This window comes from Rhamphochromis longiceps, linkage group LG20 (genome assembly GCF_057381845.1).
Source record: "Rhamphochromis longiceps isolate RC_006_pf linkage group LG20, R_longiceps_female_GT1.1, whole genome shotgun sequence".
Lineage (NCBI taxonomy): Eukaryota > Metazoa > Chordata > Actinopteri > Cichliformes > Cichlidae > Rhamphochromis > Rhamphochromis longiceps.
The window spans coordinates 37,912,624-37,927,766 of record NC_140576.1 but is presented as its reverse complement, the minus strand read 5'-3'; the positions used below and the strand labels follow the sequence as shown (position 1 = coordinate 37,927,766).

The window sequence follows — 15,143 nt, the reverse complement described above, 5'->3', positions numbered from 1 at the left end:
CCAGTTGCTAAACTGATTTAACCAATCAACAAATATGAGATGTGAGCCTCTCCCAGCTGTCACTGGGTCAGCTGATCCAGGCTTACATAACTTTTAATGTAAAGTAGTTTTATTTCCTTATTCATTTACATCTGAGATAGAAGATAATCTGCATTTTGGGTTTTTTGCACTTTGCATATACATTACAAGTTTTATTCAAACAGAGTGAATCCAGCAGCTCTGTGTTTGATCCTCCATCAGCTCTTCACTGTAATCCAGATCTCCTAACATGATGCTCTGCTCCGGACTCAGCAGCACACTGTGTGAGTACAACACACTGATCATCCTTTATTTATACATGAAATCAGCTGCACATGTTCAGTCTAATCCTTTTCTAGCTTTCCACTGTGCTGTACTGTGACATGCTTTTCTTTCTGCTTTATTGGATCAGTTCATCTAACATCCTAAATACATGTTTGCATCACCTCAGCAGGACAGTTAGGCTTCACAGAGTCCTGAGAGCAATTCATGGCTGATCATTTACTTTGAAGAGTTGAAGTCAAACTGTCAACACAAATAAGTTTATTGACAAAGATGAAGAGAATAAATGTGTCATTGAAATCTGCTGTTTAGAGTTTCCAAAGAATCCAGGTGTGAATGAAAGCAGCAGCTTTCTCCTGTTTGCTTTTCATTTCTGTTTCATGTTTTGAGGTGAATTCAACTTGATATCAAACACACAGTCTGACACTGAGCTTTCTTTCTGTCTCTTTCAGTGCTGGCAGCAACCTGTTCACTCATCACTTCAGGTAAATGCTGTTTTACTGCTTCTTATATTCTGGTCACAGAGAGCCTTTCTGTGAACTTTCTCATTATTAGAGCTCACCTCTTCTTCTTCTGTCTGTAACTACTAAATATTGTATTTGTGTGATCTAAAATCTAAACTCTATCCTTCACACACACCTTTTTAAAATCTTATTTCTGTTCCCAGTGAAAATGAAATGAACCCTGTCTGGTGGCTGCTGGGCGGGGGGGGGGGGTTCTGGATGTTGTGGGGCTCCTTGTTGACATGTGAGGAAATCAGGGATAGAGGCTTTGGATTGCAACCTGGTGGGGGGGCTCACACTCACAGTATTTAGACAGAAGTGTTACTTCAACTCTGACTGCGTGAAGAACTTTTCAGGTCCGGCTGTGCAGCAGGTAGAGTGAGGATCCAAATTACAGGGCGCAGATACAAAAGGATGAACTGAAAGAGGCAGCTTTATTGCTGTGGCAAAAACACTCAAAGACACAAAAACTCAGGAGAGAACTGGAGACTCAAAAATATGGAATACAGGGAAACACAGAGGCCAACAGAACAACAAGCAGAGGACGACAGAGGACTTAAATACACCTAGGCTAAGGCGAGGATGTGAAACAAGAGGGAACACAGCTGGGACTAATTGAGGCTAACGGGACGAGGGAAGCCAAACTGTGCACACTGACACAGGACAAGAGAGCGCCAAAACAAAATAGGAAAAATACTGAAAAACATAACATGTCACTGTACACAGCTACACCTTCATGCAAAAGGTTTCTGGAGTTTCCACTTTCATCCAAGAGGCGTCTTCTTTTTTAAAGCCTGTCCTGTCTGACAGCTTTTCCCATCACAATTGTGACCTGAATGTGATCTTGTGGCAAACACATTTGCTTTTTTAAGATGAGCTCTATGAAGCTCCTCTTGTTCACGTGTTGCCTTTATGTATTTCTTCATTCATTTCACTTCCATCACTACAGTACATGTGCAATATGGAAACATGGCCTCTGTCAGGGTCCTGGGTCGGTGATGCAGTGTTTGTGTTCTGAATTATTGATAGTCTTTGCTTTTGTAACATGCACTGCCTGGCTAAACAAAAAGTCTCCACCCAAAAAAATGGTCACACACTCTGATATTTCATTGGACCGCCTTTATCTTTGATTACTCGCTCATTCGCTGTGGCATTGTTTCGAGAAGCATTTTGCTGTGAGACAAAACTGCACATTCCAGGGTGGCCTTTTGTTGTGGGCAGTCTGAGGTACACCTGTGCACTACTCATGATGTCAGATCAGCATCCTGATGTGGCACACCTGTGAGGTGGGATGGATTATCTCAATATAGCAGATGTGCCCACTACCACACATTTGGACTGATTTGTGACCACTGTTTGGGAGGGATGGTTATATTGTGTATCTGGAATGAATTTTAGGTCTCTACGTCCATCCCATGGGGAATGGGAGCAGTAACAAAGGTGTTGCGTTTATATTTTTGTTCAGTGTACAAAATCCACTAAGAAGACAAAAACAGCAGGAACATTAATAATAAAAGCATAAATTTAATAAAAGATTTAAAAGTTAAAAATTTAAAAGATTTAAAAGGGTATTAACTGGTCAGGAAAGCCAAATCAAATAGATATGCTTTCAATCTGGATTTAAAGGACTGGATAGAGTCAAAATGGGTCAAGTGATCAGTTTGATATCAATCTTTTGTGATACACCGTCATATTTACATTATTTGTACAGTGCCAATGATTTGCTTTGGTAGCTGCTCAAATTTCACTGCAGAGCAACCTGCATGTGGCGAATAAAGCCTTGATTGATTGATTGATTGATTGATTGATTGATACCAAAATTAGGGGGAATTTACGACTGTGCGCTATGTGCTTCGAATATTGTGTGTGGTTTTTGTTTTATACAGTTGTCAGTCAGGCCTCTAACTATGAAACAAATTACACTCCAAAAGACCCCGGGCTTCTGAAAAGATGACCCGGGCTTAAACCTAGCATTTATTTTACATTATACATTTACATTATTACATTATTATACATTTATTTTTTATTTCAGGCTTTATCAGAGCTCAAGTTTCTCCTCCTGTGACCCCCATATCCACAGGGAGAGTGGTCACCTCTAACGGCCTCAGTGTTCATCGCCTGAGCTGTGGTAAGATGGAAAATAGTGTCCAAGAATTCACTGCAGATCAAATTCAGACTCTCAGGCTAAATTCAACAAACTTAACAAGTATTGGATGAACTGTTTATAGTTTACAGCCTTTTTATGCACAGCTGCTTATTTTCAGTTTAAATTGTATTTTCCTGATCAACAAACCAACAGTGCATTTATTCTTTAAAAAAAGCTCTGAGGATGTTGGACTGTGTATAAAAGTTCAGAAACATTTGATGTAGATTAGAAACAAAAACACTGACTTAAAGTTTCCTCCTTGATCAGAGTTAATGTAATATCCACTGTGGTGGTGTACAGAGGTACAATCCTCATTATTTATGGATCTGCAGCATCTGAGTCTGAAACTGAAGCCTGAAACCTGGATTATTGCATGTTGTGTTGAGTTGTTCCTTTTCTCTCATACTGTGTCTGTATAACAGTGGGTGGAATGATCATTGTGAGGTCAGCTGAGTACAGATGTGGAGGTGAAGTAATCTGCTCTCACGGTGACGCTGTGAACAACGTGAGGAACAGGTGAGCACTGTGGGATGGTAGAAGTGAGCCTTTGATTCAAAAGAAGAAACAAACTAAAACCTGTTGAACAGCTTTACTCAAACTAACAGGAAGTAAATGATCACCTGAAAGTAACTTGTTTCATATCTTTGAGCTGAAAACCAGCTGTTTCTGTCTCCCTGCAGCTGTGATGGAAAAACCGAGTGTGACATAAAGTCAAACATTACTTATGATCCTGGAGTCTGCAAATACCTGGAGACCACCTACGACTGCTTCACACGTAACGACTCTGTTAAACCTGTGATTAGAAATGACTGATGAACCCAATCTGTACATGAATGATTACAGTTTCTATGGGATCTGTGTCTGTTTCAGGCCGCAATGTAACATGTCAAAACTTCCAGTCAAACCTTCAGTGTGGTGAGAACACAGCTTCTATGTCTTTCTACATTTAATGCAGTTAAAAATATCACCATGGTTACAGTTTGACTCTATGAACTCTTCCTCAGATGAAGGACAGGTTATAGTCGTCTCCTGGGCTTATTATGGTCGCCGTGACACGACCACGTGCTCTGATGGACGTCCTGACTATCAGCTCCAAAATGTTAACTGCTTCTGGTCAGGAAGCATGAACTATGTAACTAACAGGTACAGATGCTGACTCTGTTTCTTCAGCTCTCCATCTTCTCTCAGATGACGCAGTGAATTTTTGCTGATTCACCTTTGACCTGCGTTCACAGCTGTAATGGGAAAAACAGCTGTACTGTTGATGCAAATATCTCAGAAGACCCGTGTCGTGGCATTTATAAGTACCTGGAGGTGTTTTACACTTGTCAGGGTAAGTAACTCAAATAATAAACTTCTAAAGATAATCTTTTAGGGTCGGTACATTCAGACTTGTTTTTGAAGTGAATGAAAATGAAAATTCTTCATCATTTTTAAAAGATGAACCTTTCTGTGCTGAAAAGAATCATCAGAAAATCATCAGTCACGAAGATTTCGTCAGTTTGTTTTAGATCCTGAGTGAACACCTCGTGATTTAATCATCAAATAAATACAAATATTATAAAATAATGATAAAATAAAAATAAAACCAATCAAAGTGACATTTAAAATTAAAATCAGCTGACATTTAAAAACAGAATTCAAAAAGTGTTTACAAAGTCATTTGAACGAACAAAAGGTACTTTTATTCGTACTTCGTACTTTCGTAATATTTCCTCTGAATGCGAGACGATTGGCAACTCTACTAACTAACCTTATGAATAAAATAAAGTTCACTATCAGTAACATCATAGCACCCACCCAGCTGTATAGAAACCCCGTCATGCTAGCTATTACACAGTACGAGTTGTTGTAACTGACTGTAAAAAGTCAGCACAGCTAAAATAAACTCCACCTAAACTTGGTTTATATCTGACCCAGATAGACTGCAGGTCATAACTTCTTACCTGAAGTTCAGTTCACCTGACACTCGGACCGGCGGCCTCCTCGGGTCTCTGCTCCTCTGCCTCCTCTGCCCGTGTTTAAAACTAAATATGTTCCCTAAATCGGTGACAGAGCTACAGACCCATGACAGCCTTACCCAGTCAGCAAGCAGCTATGACCAGCACTACTTGTGCAGTTAATAAGAGGACAGGTAATGTTTGTCGCATTGTTATGCTCATTTGTTTCAATTCGTCAGTTGCCACAAGACAACTGACCAATGTGTACGTAATAAGCTAATACTCCTGGGTGCTATAGAGTACAGTGTACGCTGTACACCATACTTCATGGTTTTGCTGCATCAGTCTGCCTCTCTGAGTTAATTTGTGTTTCTCCTACAGCTCTGGACCGCCCAGGTCTGATGCAAGCCAGATCCTTTTATTTAGTAAAAATGGGATTAATAGTTAAACATTATTGTTGAGGGGCACAGACAGGACTCCGCACGCACACAAACATTACAAACACAAGGGCACTTTGGGCACCCATCAGGAAAGGGGGGGTGCTCAAGCCCCTCCCGCCCCCCCTCTGCACGTGCCTGGTGAAAGGGGACAATCTGGGGATCCGTGGGTCCAAGGGGAAACTCACACGTTCATATAGTGGGGAAGTCACACAACTGTCACACAGGAGAGGAAAATTACTCACAGTCTGAAAAACAAGCACAAATTCACGGAGCTGAGAGAATCGCTAACGTGTCTCGCACAACCGTCCAGCGACCAGAAGCACAGCGTCCCGGCCTTAAATGGTGGGAAGATAATGGCAGCTTAATTGCGAACAGGTGTGTGGGAGGGTGGGAGCCCACAGTGAGCTCCGCCCAGGCAGAGCGGTGAGGAGAGAGTGAGAGAGAAACAATACACATGTAGCCTTGCGGGGCCGGCTGGGTAGACACGGGGACGTGACATGTTCACTCCGTCAGCTGTTGAACACCTGCTGCTGATTTAAGAAACACGCCCATGTTAACTGGTGACAGTCACAGTTTAACGTTTTCAGCTGTGTGCGCCCTGTAAAGTAACACCATCAGGATGTTCTACATTTAATGACGCACATCGATGGATTGGTGCAGGCGTATCTCAATAAGTTCTGCTCAAATAACTGGATTATGGATTCCTCATAACCAGGTGTGTTATGAGGAATGTTGTCACAGTTTATTTATAATGTGTTGTTATAAGCTGATTAAAAAACAGAGCCATCCAGTTACTATGTTACAGCGCCACTGTCAGGGTTCCTGGGCCGCTGACCCAGCGTTTTCAGTTTGGTCTTCTGTCAGTGTTTAGTTTTCATGTTGGTTTCCTGTTTTATTGTGTTAGCCTTTTGTCTGTGTGTACTTTGTTCATTTCTACTTCCCAGTTTCTCATTAGTTAGTTCAGCTGTGTTCTTACCGGTTTCTAATCATCCTCATCATCCAGTCGGTTTCCCTGAGTTCCTGGTATTGTTCTCACCTATTCTGCGTGTGGGCTTCCGTGCTGGCTCTTTAACTGGCCAGCATGTCGTGGAGTGGGTGGGAGGTGTCGTCCAACATCGTCCTTCTCTTGGACAACATCCACGTCTCAGACACCACCTTAAGGGAGTCCGGCTCCATCCCCACAACATTACTGGCCTTGCAGATCAGTTTATTTAGTCTGTTAGCATCTGTGAACCTCAACCTGTTGTCCCAGCATGCAAGAGCATAGAGGACAGGACTGGTAACAACAGCCTGATAGAAAATCCTGAGCACTGTCCAAAACACACTAAAAGACGCAGAAAATACAGATATCTCTGGCCTTACTGTAGAGTACCCAGTCTACTTTATTTAATGTGTACTCTGAGGTATTTATAGTCCTTCACCGTGTCCACGTTGACCCCCTGGTTTGAAACACAGGTCGCAGCTTTCCTGGTCCTCCTAAAGTCCACAATCAGGGCTTTTGTCACACTGAGCTGCAGATGATTCTGCTCGCACCATGTGACAGAGGAGTCGACCACAGCCTGGTACTCCATCTCATCACTCTCACTGATGCATCCAACCGCTGCAGAGTCATCAGCAACCTTCTGAAGATGGAGGTCTCTGTGCAGTGGCTGAAGTCTGTGGCGTAGAAAGTGAAGAGGGGAGAGCATGGTCCCTTGTGTTGCCTCTGTGTTCCTGATCACATTGTCAGACACAAAGTGTTGAAGACGCACATATTGTGGTCTTCCTGTCAGGTAATCAACAATCCAGGACACCGCAGAGGCATCTACCTGCATCACTATCAGTTTATCACCCAGGAGGGTCGGCCTGATGGTGTTGAATGCACTGGATAGTCAAAAAACACGACCCTCCCAGTGCTCACCGGTTGGTCCAGGTGGGCGTAGACACGACTGAGCGTGTTTGGTACAGGAAAGAGGGATGACGTCTTCCACAGCACTGGTGCACAGGCCTCGAGGACACCGGGACTCACCCTGTCTGGTCTTTCAGGCTTTTTTAGTGGAGTCGTTCATTTGTCTCTGAACCTGGTCCTAGGTAAAAGTTACAGGTGGAGCAGGAGTGTCAGGACTTTCACAGTATGCTCAGGTGCAATGAGGAGAAAGAGGGAGAGAGAGTGGTGTGGCTTTGGACTGTAGGCTGACTACAGTTAAGTCAGTCGGGGGGTGAGCGTTAGCTGCAGTGTCAAATCTGTAGAAGAACAAATTCAACCTGTTGGCCCTCAGCTCTGCTTTTGAATGGCGTGAGTCCAGTGACGCTTTTCAGGACTTTTCAAGCTCCTTAGACTACCATGACCTGGGTGACTGAGAACCTACAAAGACATATCTTCATGCCACTCCAGAGCTTTCTCATGTTGTTCTGCTGGAGTTCCCACTCCAGCTTTCTCCTGCAACTGTCCATAGCCTCTCTGATCGTGCCCTTCAATAAAAACGAAACCCTTTCCACCTCCTCTCTGTGGCCCTCTTTTTATCGTTGAGGAGAGCTGTGATGTTCTTTCACCCACGGCTTGTTATCCGAATAACAATGTATAGTCCGAGCTGAGATAATGGAGTCTGAGCAGATGGTTATGTAATCACTGATACACTCAGTGTCCTGTGGGGCTCGTAACGTATCTGCCTGTTGCCTCATAACAAGTTCTCTCTCAGCTGGTAAAACAGACGACATACTGTGTGAAAGTTGGAAGTATAGCATTCAAAGTGATGTAGTGGAAGTCATCCAAGGTGGCTATGAAGGCATAGAGTGCTGAGTCTGTAACCAGGTATCGCAGAAGGAATAATGTCAAATGAACCTCATCAGCTTAAATTCAAATAGACTCAGTAGTGGAACACGGCTAGGTATTTTCTTTGTCTTTTGAGGAATTATTAATCTGATTATCGACCTTCTACCTTTACAATTATTTTGCAGCTCCTTCCTGCCCTGCTGGTTGGACTTGGTTTGGAGGTCGCTGTTTCATCTTTGATAGCAGTCAGAAGAACTGGACTGATGCTGAGGTACATCAGAAATAACAGCAGCTGTATGTGTACATGTTATATGTGGGACATATAAAAAGCTTCCTGCTGTGAGAATCATTCAGTGAAAGAAGACTTGCTTTATATTCATATTCACACACAGTTGGAAGTGCATGAGTAAATACACAGGACTTCTGTTCTTAGCTGATTATTGCTGCGGCGTCACAGCCCTGCACTAACAGCTTCATGCTGATACATGCAGTGCAGTAATGTTCATGCAGTGATGTTCAGAATTCAGAGCAAACATTCCCTCCTCGTGTCTCTTCTATTCATCAGCTCTCTCTTTGCTGCCTTCATCAAACTCACTTTATCTTTGATTTTAAATGCATTCTCACACTTTTCATCTTCTGTGCACCTCATCTTCCTCCTCAGAGTTCCTGTCAGACACTCGGTGGAAATCTGGCCTCATTCCACAGCACAGCTGAGTACACCTTCATCAGAGAGCTCACTTGCACAGCAGCAGGGTCGTATACACGAGCTTGGGTTGGAGGCAACGACAGAGAGACTGTAAGTGTTTCACAGATAAAGAGGATGAGCTGCAGCTGTTTCTGATATTTCATATGTTTCTCTTCATATTCATCAGTTTGATTCAAAGGTCAACATGTGACAGACTGATTAATCAGGACTTTGTTCCTGGAGACAGATGTTGCTGTTGACTTGACTTTTCTTTTCATTTTTTACCTGCACAAACAAAATGAACCTTCGTTGTGTTCGAGTGGTGTAAGAGGTCTCATGTCTGCACTCTCAGCATAGATGCATCAAAGTACATCAGAACAAACTGAACTTTATTCTTCCAGGAAACTGTGTGGAAGTGGAGTGATGGTTCCCAGTTTGACTTCACAAACTGGGGTAATGGACAACCAAACAACTCTGGAGGAGGAGAAGATTGTATGGAGATAAACTTTAATGGTACAAACTGAAAGTGGGCCTGTTGATGAAATGTGTTTGGTTTTTATATTGACTGAAGTCATGTGATCTTAGGTCTTTATAAGAACTGTGTTTGTTCTTTTTACATTAGAGAAGAAGAAAACATTTACAGCACAGACCTCTGATTTTATTTCTTTGTTTTGATTCTTTACAGGAGATTTTGTCAACGACTTGGGGTGTGACTTACAGAGAGGGTTTGTTTGTGTCAGAGGTCCATAACTGCTCCTTCGTGTCCTGACACGTCTGACATGATGATGTCACAGCCTCACTGTGATGTCACTTCCAGCAGGATGTCAAGCCTCGATGACATCACTGCTGGAGGGTATTGATCAATATGATTTCCTATCACAATAAACATGAATAAATAGATATCCTGAGCAGCAATCAGTCTCACCTGTTTTCCTAATTTCATTCTCACTTTGTGTAATATACTGAAAATAATTTAGTAAAGCCACACACACAGGTTTGTGTAAGTGACACAATATAGAATATAATTTAGAAAATTCAAACAGTCTAGCTGGTTTCACTTCCTAGCTGTAAAAGCACGCTTCTGCAAAAGCATGCAGTTTCCTGTCAGCACTTTTTTGGCACAGAGTGTACTCAGAGTTAGGCCTTTCTCATATGAAGCAATATAATCAGCATATAAACATTTAAGATAATAAATTTAAACCTCAACACCTCCCAGCCCATTGTTTATTCAGTGGGCTGGTTTCACTCATTATGCAAATGTATGTTTATAAGAATGGGGAAACCTGCAGTCAGCTGAGACTGAAGAAGTCACTTGGATGCAGTGGCGGTCCTAGCCTGTTTGGTGCCCTGGGCGAACACCCCCTCTGGTGCCTCCCCACCCCGTCCCCTGTACTCTCTACCCCACCCCACACCCACACATAAAATATATTAAGGATTGTACATTAACATATTTTACTGTAAAAACTGTTATTTTAACAAATAAACAACTGACAATGGCTAATTAACCTCTGGGGTCGACGGACGCGCCGGTGCATCAAAATCACATGACCAATTTAAGACAACACAGCTACAAGATGCAGCGACTCAGAGTCTCCATTTCAACTTGGGTCGAAACTGCGGTCTTCAAACTATACGCCAGTTTTTGAATTGTGTCGATGGGCCACGTAAAACCAGAGTTATGCTAAAAAATACACACAATGTTTTTTTCTGAACAAAACAGTGGTGTTTACAGCGGGAACAACAGTAAAAATGACGTTTTCTACGGACAGCGCTAGCAAACACTCTCCGCTTGCGAGTGAAAATGTCACGACTGGGGCTGCAGCCGTGTGAAGTTCGGAGAAGGAGGACTTTGCAGCACTTACTTGAGAAGCAGGGAGGTTTATTAGAGAAGACAGAACACAAAGTGGGGATGGCAAAACAGAACTGAGGATAACCTAAACTGGGAAAACTAAACTATAGAATGGCAAACCTGAAACACGAGAGGAGAACTGCAGGGAGAGCACATAGTGGAGACACAGAGAGGTTCACGGAGCAACGCAGAAACACAGGGTGACACAGAGGATGAACACAGACGACGCGACGAGGAACAGAGGCAGACACACACTATAAATACACAGAGACACACTGGGAAATCACACACAGGTGGGAGACACAGCTGGGCCTGATCAACCTGACGAGACAGGGGAACACTAACACCAGGGACCAACAGGGGGAGCACAAACCCAGGAACCCAGCATCCAAAACCCCAAAACACAAAACAGCCCATAAATAATAATAATAATAATAACATCAATAAATACACTAAACACAAAATCACTGAGTAAGGACTCAGGACCATGACAGAAAAAAGAAAAAGAAATAACACCCCTTCCCTATTTGTGCTAGATTTTAACATGTCAGCCAATCAAAAAAATGATATGGCAACATGTGTCACTTGTTGTTTAGGCAGAAGGGGAAGTTTTTAGGAGTGACACCCGCAACGGAAAGCGGGCGAGCGAAAAAAAGAGAGAGAGCAAGTTTTCATATGTGAGACATTAGTGACGTTTAGCGTGTTTGAAGGCTGTAGTTAGTGTGTTGTGTAGTTATTGTTTTGTATTGTGTGTCAGTGAGACTGCTGAAATTCATATTTGCCCCCAAAAAGCCATAAAAGGCAGATTCCAGTGTAAACGCTGTTCCCACATGGAAAACTGGACTGATGCACCTCCTGCTGTCAGACCTGCAGGGTTTAGGCCTGTGCTGTTATCTTCTGTCTTATACTGAACACAAACTATTTTTTTGGACTGGCACAAATAATTTGTGTGCCTTCTTATTTGATGCAGCACAGCTGATTGTTCTGTAAATAGATTTAAATGGTTATATAAAAAAACGCCTGAGGACATGGCTGCATTTTTAAATGGTAAATGGCCTGTATTTATATAGCGCTTTACTAGTCCCTAAGGACCCCAAAGCGCTCTACATATCCAGTCATCCACCCATTCACACATTTTTAGGTAAATAGTACCATATAACTTTGTTGTTTGCAAAATTTGTGCATATCTTTAGAAGTGTACAATTTCTATTTGCATTTCAAGTTATGAAAATGATTTGTTAAACATGTTTGTGGGTTTTACAGTAAAAAATACAACCTTTTTCTACTCGGATTTTGAATTTTTTTGTCTGAATTTAGATCAATTGTGTATATATAATAATATAATATAATATAATATAGTATGCCAAAATGAAAAAATAACTCAAATTTCAGATATTTGAGGTTGTGCTGAAAATAATGATACCAAACAAGGCAAGAAAAACATATTTTAAAGGTGAAATATAGAGGTAAAATCAAAAGTAGTCAAAAACAGCCAATTATACCCTGGACTCCAGAGGGTGAATATTGTGCTGAACACAGTCCAAAAGATTCAGTAAGCTACATCAGTTTCTACGGTTTACTATCATAGCCAAGTGGCTAACAAACAAAGTTTAGTCTGTTACTGTTACTATTTTTAGAATTTCTTCTTGGACCAACTGTAACCCACATAATTTCCTTAGGGATTAATAAAGTATTCTGATTCTGATTGTTCCAGGATAACCTGCCATTATCCAATCACACATCTGCTTACCTGTATCTTTTGCTCGTTTCCCCTCCTCTTTTTTTCTTGTTTTTCTAAACTGAAGACCTGATGGCTTTAAACTTGTCTTGTCCACCTTCCATTGGTTTTAATTTTGCACCCATCCCCCAACCCGAGGATCACCACAACATAACCTAACCCAGGATTCAAATCAGGAATACATAATGGGCTTGGATTTAAAACATTATGAATGAAATGTGCTCTATTTGGAAGCAGCTGACCCCTCCCCTTTTGACAGGTTGTGTGTGAGACTTTAAATCATCAAAATGTAAATTTTAAATTGTTATTGATCCCTTTACCCCGAGTCCTAAAGTGTATATTTATTTTCTTACTCTTCTTATATTTATTGTTTGTTTACTTGCACTACTGTAACTGGTCGTCTCATCTCTCTATAAACTGGACTGAATGTAGCGGAGATGACAATAGTGTTTACTTTGACTTCACCACAGCAGCGAGCAGGCGCACCGAGGGCTCTCGCGCTCACTTTATAGAATTTAAAAAAAACATTGGTGCAAATCATAACTCTGTATCATAACATCTGGTGGTTTTGTGATTGTTGGTTTGTTTTTATTTTGTTTTATTTTGCAAGTTGGTTATTAGCTGCTGCTCCAGCCAGAGAATCCCCCGTCGCCCCACCCTCTCCTCCCTGTGCCGCAAGCAGCAGGCGCACCTCGCAAACGGAGGGCGCCCTTACACCCAGCAAATGGGCGGCAGAAAACCGACCGGTGCCTATGCCAACTTCAAAATGCGCTGGCTGATGTTGGGGCAGCATGAGTACGAGCAACTTCTTTTTGGAGATGCCCGTGATACCACCCTCACCGCGATGCCGCCCTGGGCAACCGCCCATGTCGCCACTATCAAAAACCGCTACTGCTTGGATGAGTGACAAAGCGACCCACTGAAAACGCTACGTCCAGATGAACAGAATCAACATTTGGGGATCAAGGACGTCATTCCTGTTGGTCTGGACAGACATCGGTTTGCACACATGTGGAACCGTTCAACAGAGGATGTGGTCGCATTAGCCCTGCATTAAGCCCTGACCCACCCTGAACACAACTCTCATTTTAGGATGCTATTTGTTGACTTAAGCTTGGCTTTCATCATGGTGAGCCCAGTTCAGCTGGCTGTAAAGCTTCGTAACCTGGGTTTGTCGACACAGTTGTGCCACTGGATCAGAGACTTTCTCTTCAACAGGCTTTAGGTGGTGAGAATGGGGAGCTGGACATCTTCCACACGGATCCTGAACATGGCCACGCCACAGGGCTGTGTGCTCAACTTGGCTCTTATGCTCTTATGTGATCAGTGAGATGCTGGGGTATAAGTTGAACAGCCACAAGGAGCAATACCCTCAATGGAGAAGGAGAAAGGTGCAACAAAGAAGGTACCTAAGAAGTATAGCAAGCTGTCCATACCTGAGGCCTTGGAAACTGCCAAGCAAAGACTCACAGCCTTGGCTAGATGCTTGAGGAGGTACACCAGAGAGATAGAATGCAGGAGAATAAACGAGCGGTTCTCCACAGAACCAGCCAAGGTGTACTCTCAGTGGCAGGTGAACAATATGAGAACAGCACCACTGAGGCTGGAGACAGAGCAATACTGGAAGAGCATATGGGAGAAGGATGCAACCCATAACGGCAATGCTCACTGGCTAGAGGATCTGAGGGCTGACCACAGCGACCTCCCTGAACAGGATCCAGTAACCATCACAGTGGCAGATATCCAAGAAAGGGTCTCCAGTATGAAGAGTTGGACAGCACCAGGGCCCGACATGGTTCACGCCTACTGGCTGAAGAAGCTGACTGCACTCCACGAGTGCCTGGCAGCACAAATGAACCAGCTGCTAGTTAACGAGAGACACCCGGAATGGCTAACCGAAGGTCGGACGGTCCTGATCCCCAAGGACCCCAAGAAGGGACCGGTCCCCTTCAACTACCGACCAATAACCTGCCTCAGTACTACATGGAAGCTCCTGTCAGGCATCATATCGGCTAAGATGAACAGGCACATGGGTCAATACATGAGCGGGACACAGAAAGGAATTGGCAAGAATACCAGAGGCGCAAAACACCAGCTACTGGTAGACAGAACAATCAGCCGAGACTGCAAGACCAGACTGACCAACCTGTGCACTGCCTGGATTGATTACAAGAAGGCCTATGACTCAATGCCCCACAGCTGGATACTGGAATGCCTAGAATTGTACAAGATCAATGGGACCCTAAGAGCCTTCATCAGGAACTCAATGGGGATGTGGCGTACAACACTAGAGGCCAACTCCAAGCCCATAGCACAAGTCACCATCAAGTGCGGGATCTACCAAGGAGATGCTCTGTCCCCACTGCTGTTCTGCATAGGCCTGAACCCCCTCAGTGAGATCATTAACAAGACTGGCTACGGATACCGACTACGGAACGGAGCAGTTGTCAGCCACCTCCTGTACATGGATGACATCAAGCTGTATGCCAAGAGTGAACGAGACATCGATTCACTGATCCACACTACCAGGCTATACAGCAATGACATTGGAATGTCGTTCGGACTGGAGAAGTGTAGTCGGATGGTAACAAAGAGAGGGAAGGTAGTCAGAACTGAGGGGATTGAACTACCAGAAGTCAACATTGCAGACATAGAGGACAGTTACAAGTACTTGGGGATCCCGCAGGCAAATGGGAACCATGAAGAGGCCGCTAGAAAAGCTGCAACCACCAAGTACCTGCAGAGGGTCAGGCAAGTCCTGAGGAGTCAGCTGAATGGTAAGAACAAGAT

The 15,143-nt window shown here is 43.2% G+C and overlaps 1 protein-coding gene across 1 annotated transcript; it reads left to right on the top strand.

Moving 5' to 3' along the window:
• The first annotated feature begins 231 nt into the window (after positions 1–231).
• Positions 232–9,516, top strand: LOC146645924 (L-rhamnose-binding lectin SML-like). Its single transcript, XM_085393481.1, has 12 exons — positions 232–302; positions 753–785; positions 2,836–2,931; positions 3,372–3,465; positions 3,630–3,724; positions 3,820–3,864; positions 3,954–4,092; positions 4,185–4,282; positions 8,267–8,352; positions 8,743–8,877; positions 9,168–9,279; positions 9,452–9,516. Exons 1-12 carry the CDS (start codon positions 269–271, stop codon positions 9,514–9,516), a joined length of 1,032 nt encoding a protein of 343 aa, XP_085249607.1. The 5' UTR covers positions 232–268.
• The last annotated feature ends 5,627 nt before the right edge of the window (positions 9,517–15,143 follow it).

Excerpts from the sequence above, each read along its gene's own strand:
- LOC146645924 (XM_085393481.1), top strand. The coding sequence starts at position 269 with ATGATGCTCTGCTCCGGACTCAGCAGCACACTGT. Across the intron at positions 3,865-3,953 it reads CCAGTCAAACCTTCAGTGTG|ATGAAGGACAGGTTATAGTC; the intron begins GTGAGAACACAG and ends ACTCTTCCTCAG. Across the intron at positions 4,093-4,184 it reads ATGAACTATGTAACTAACAG|CTGTAATGGGAAAAACAGCT; the intron begins GTACAGATGCTG and ends CTGCGTTCACAG.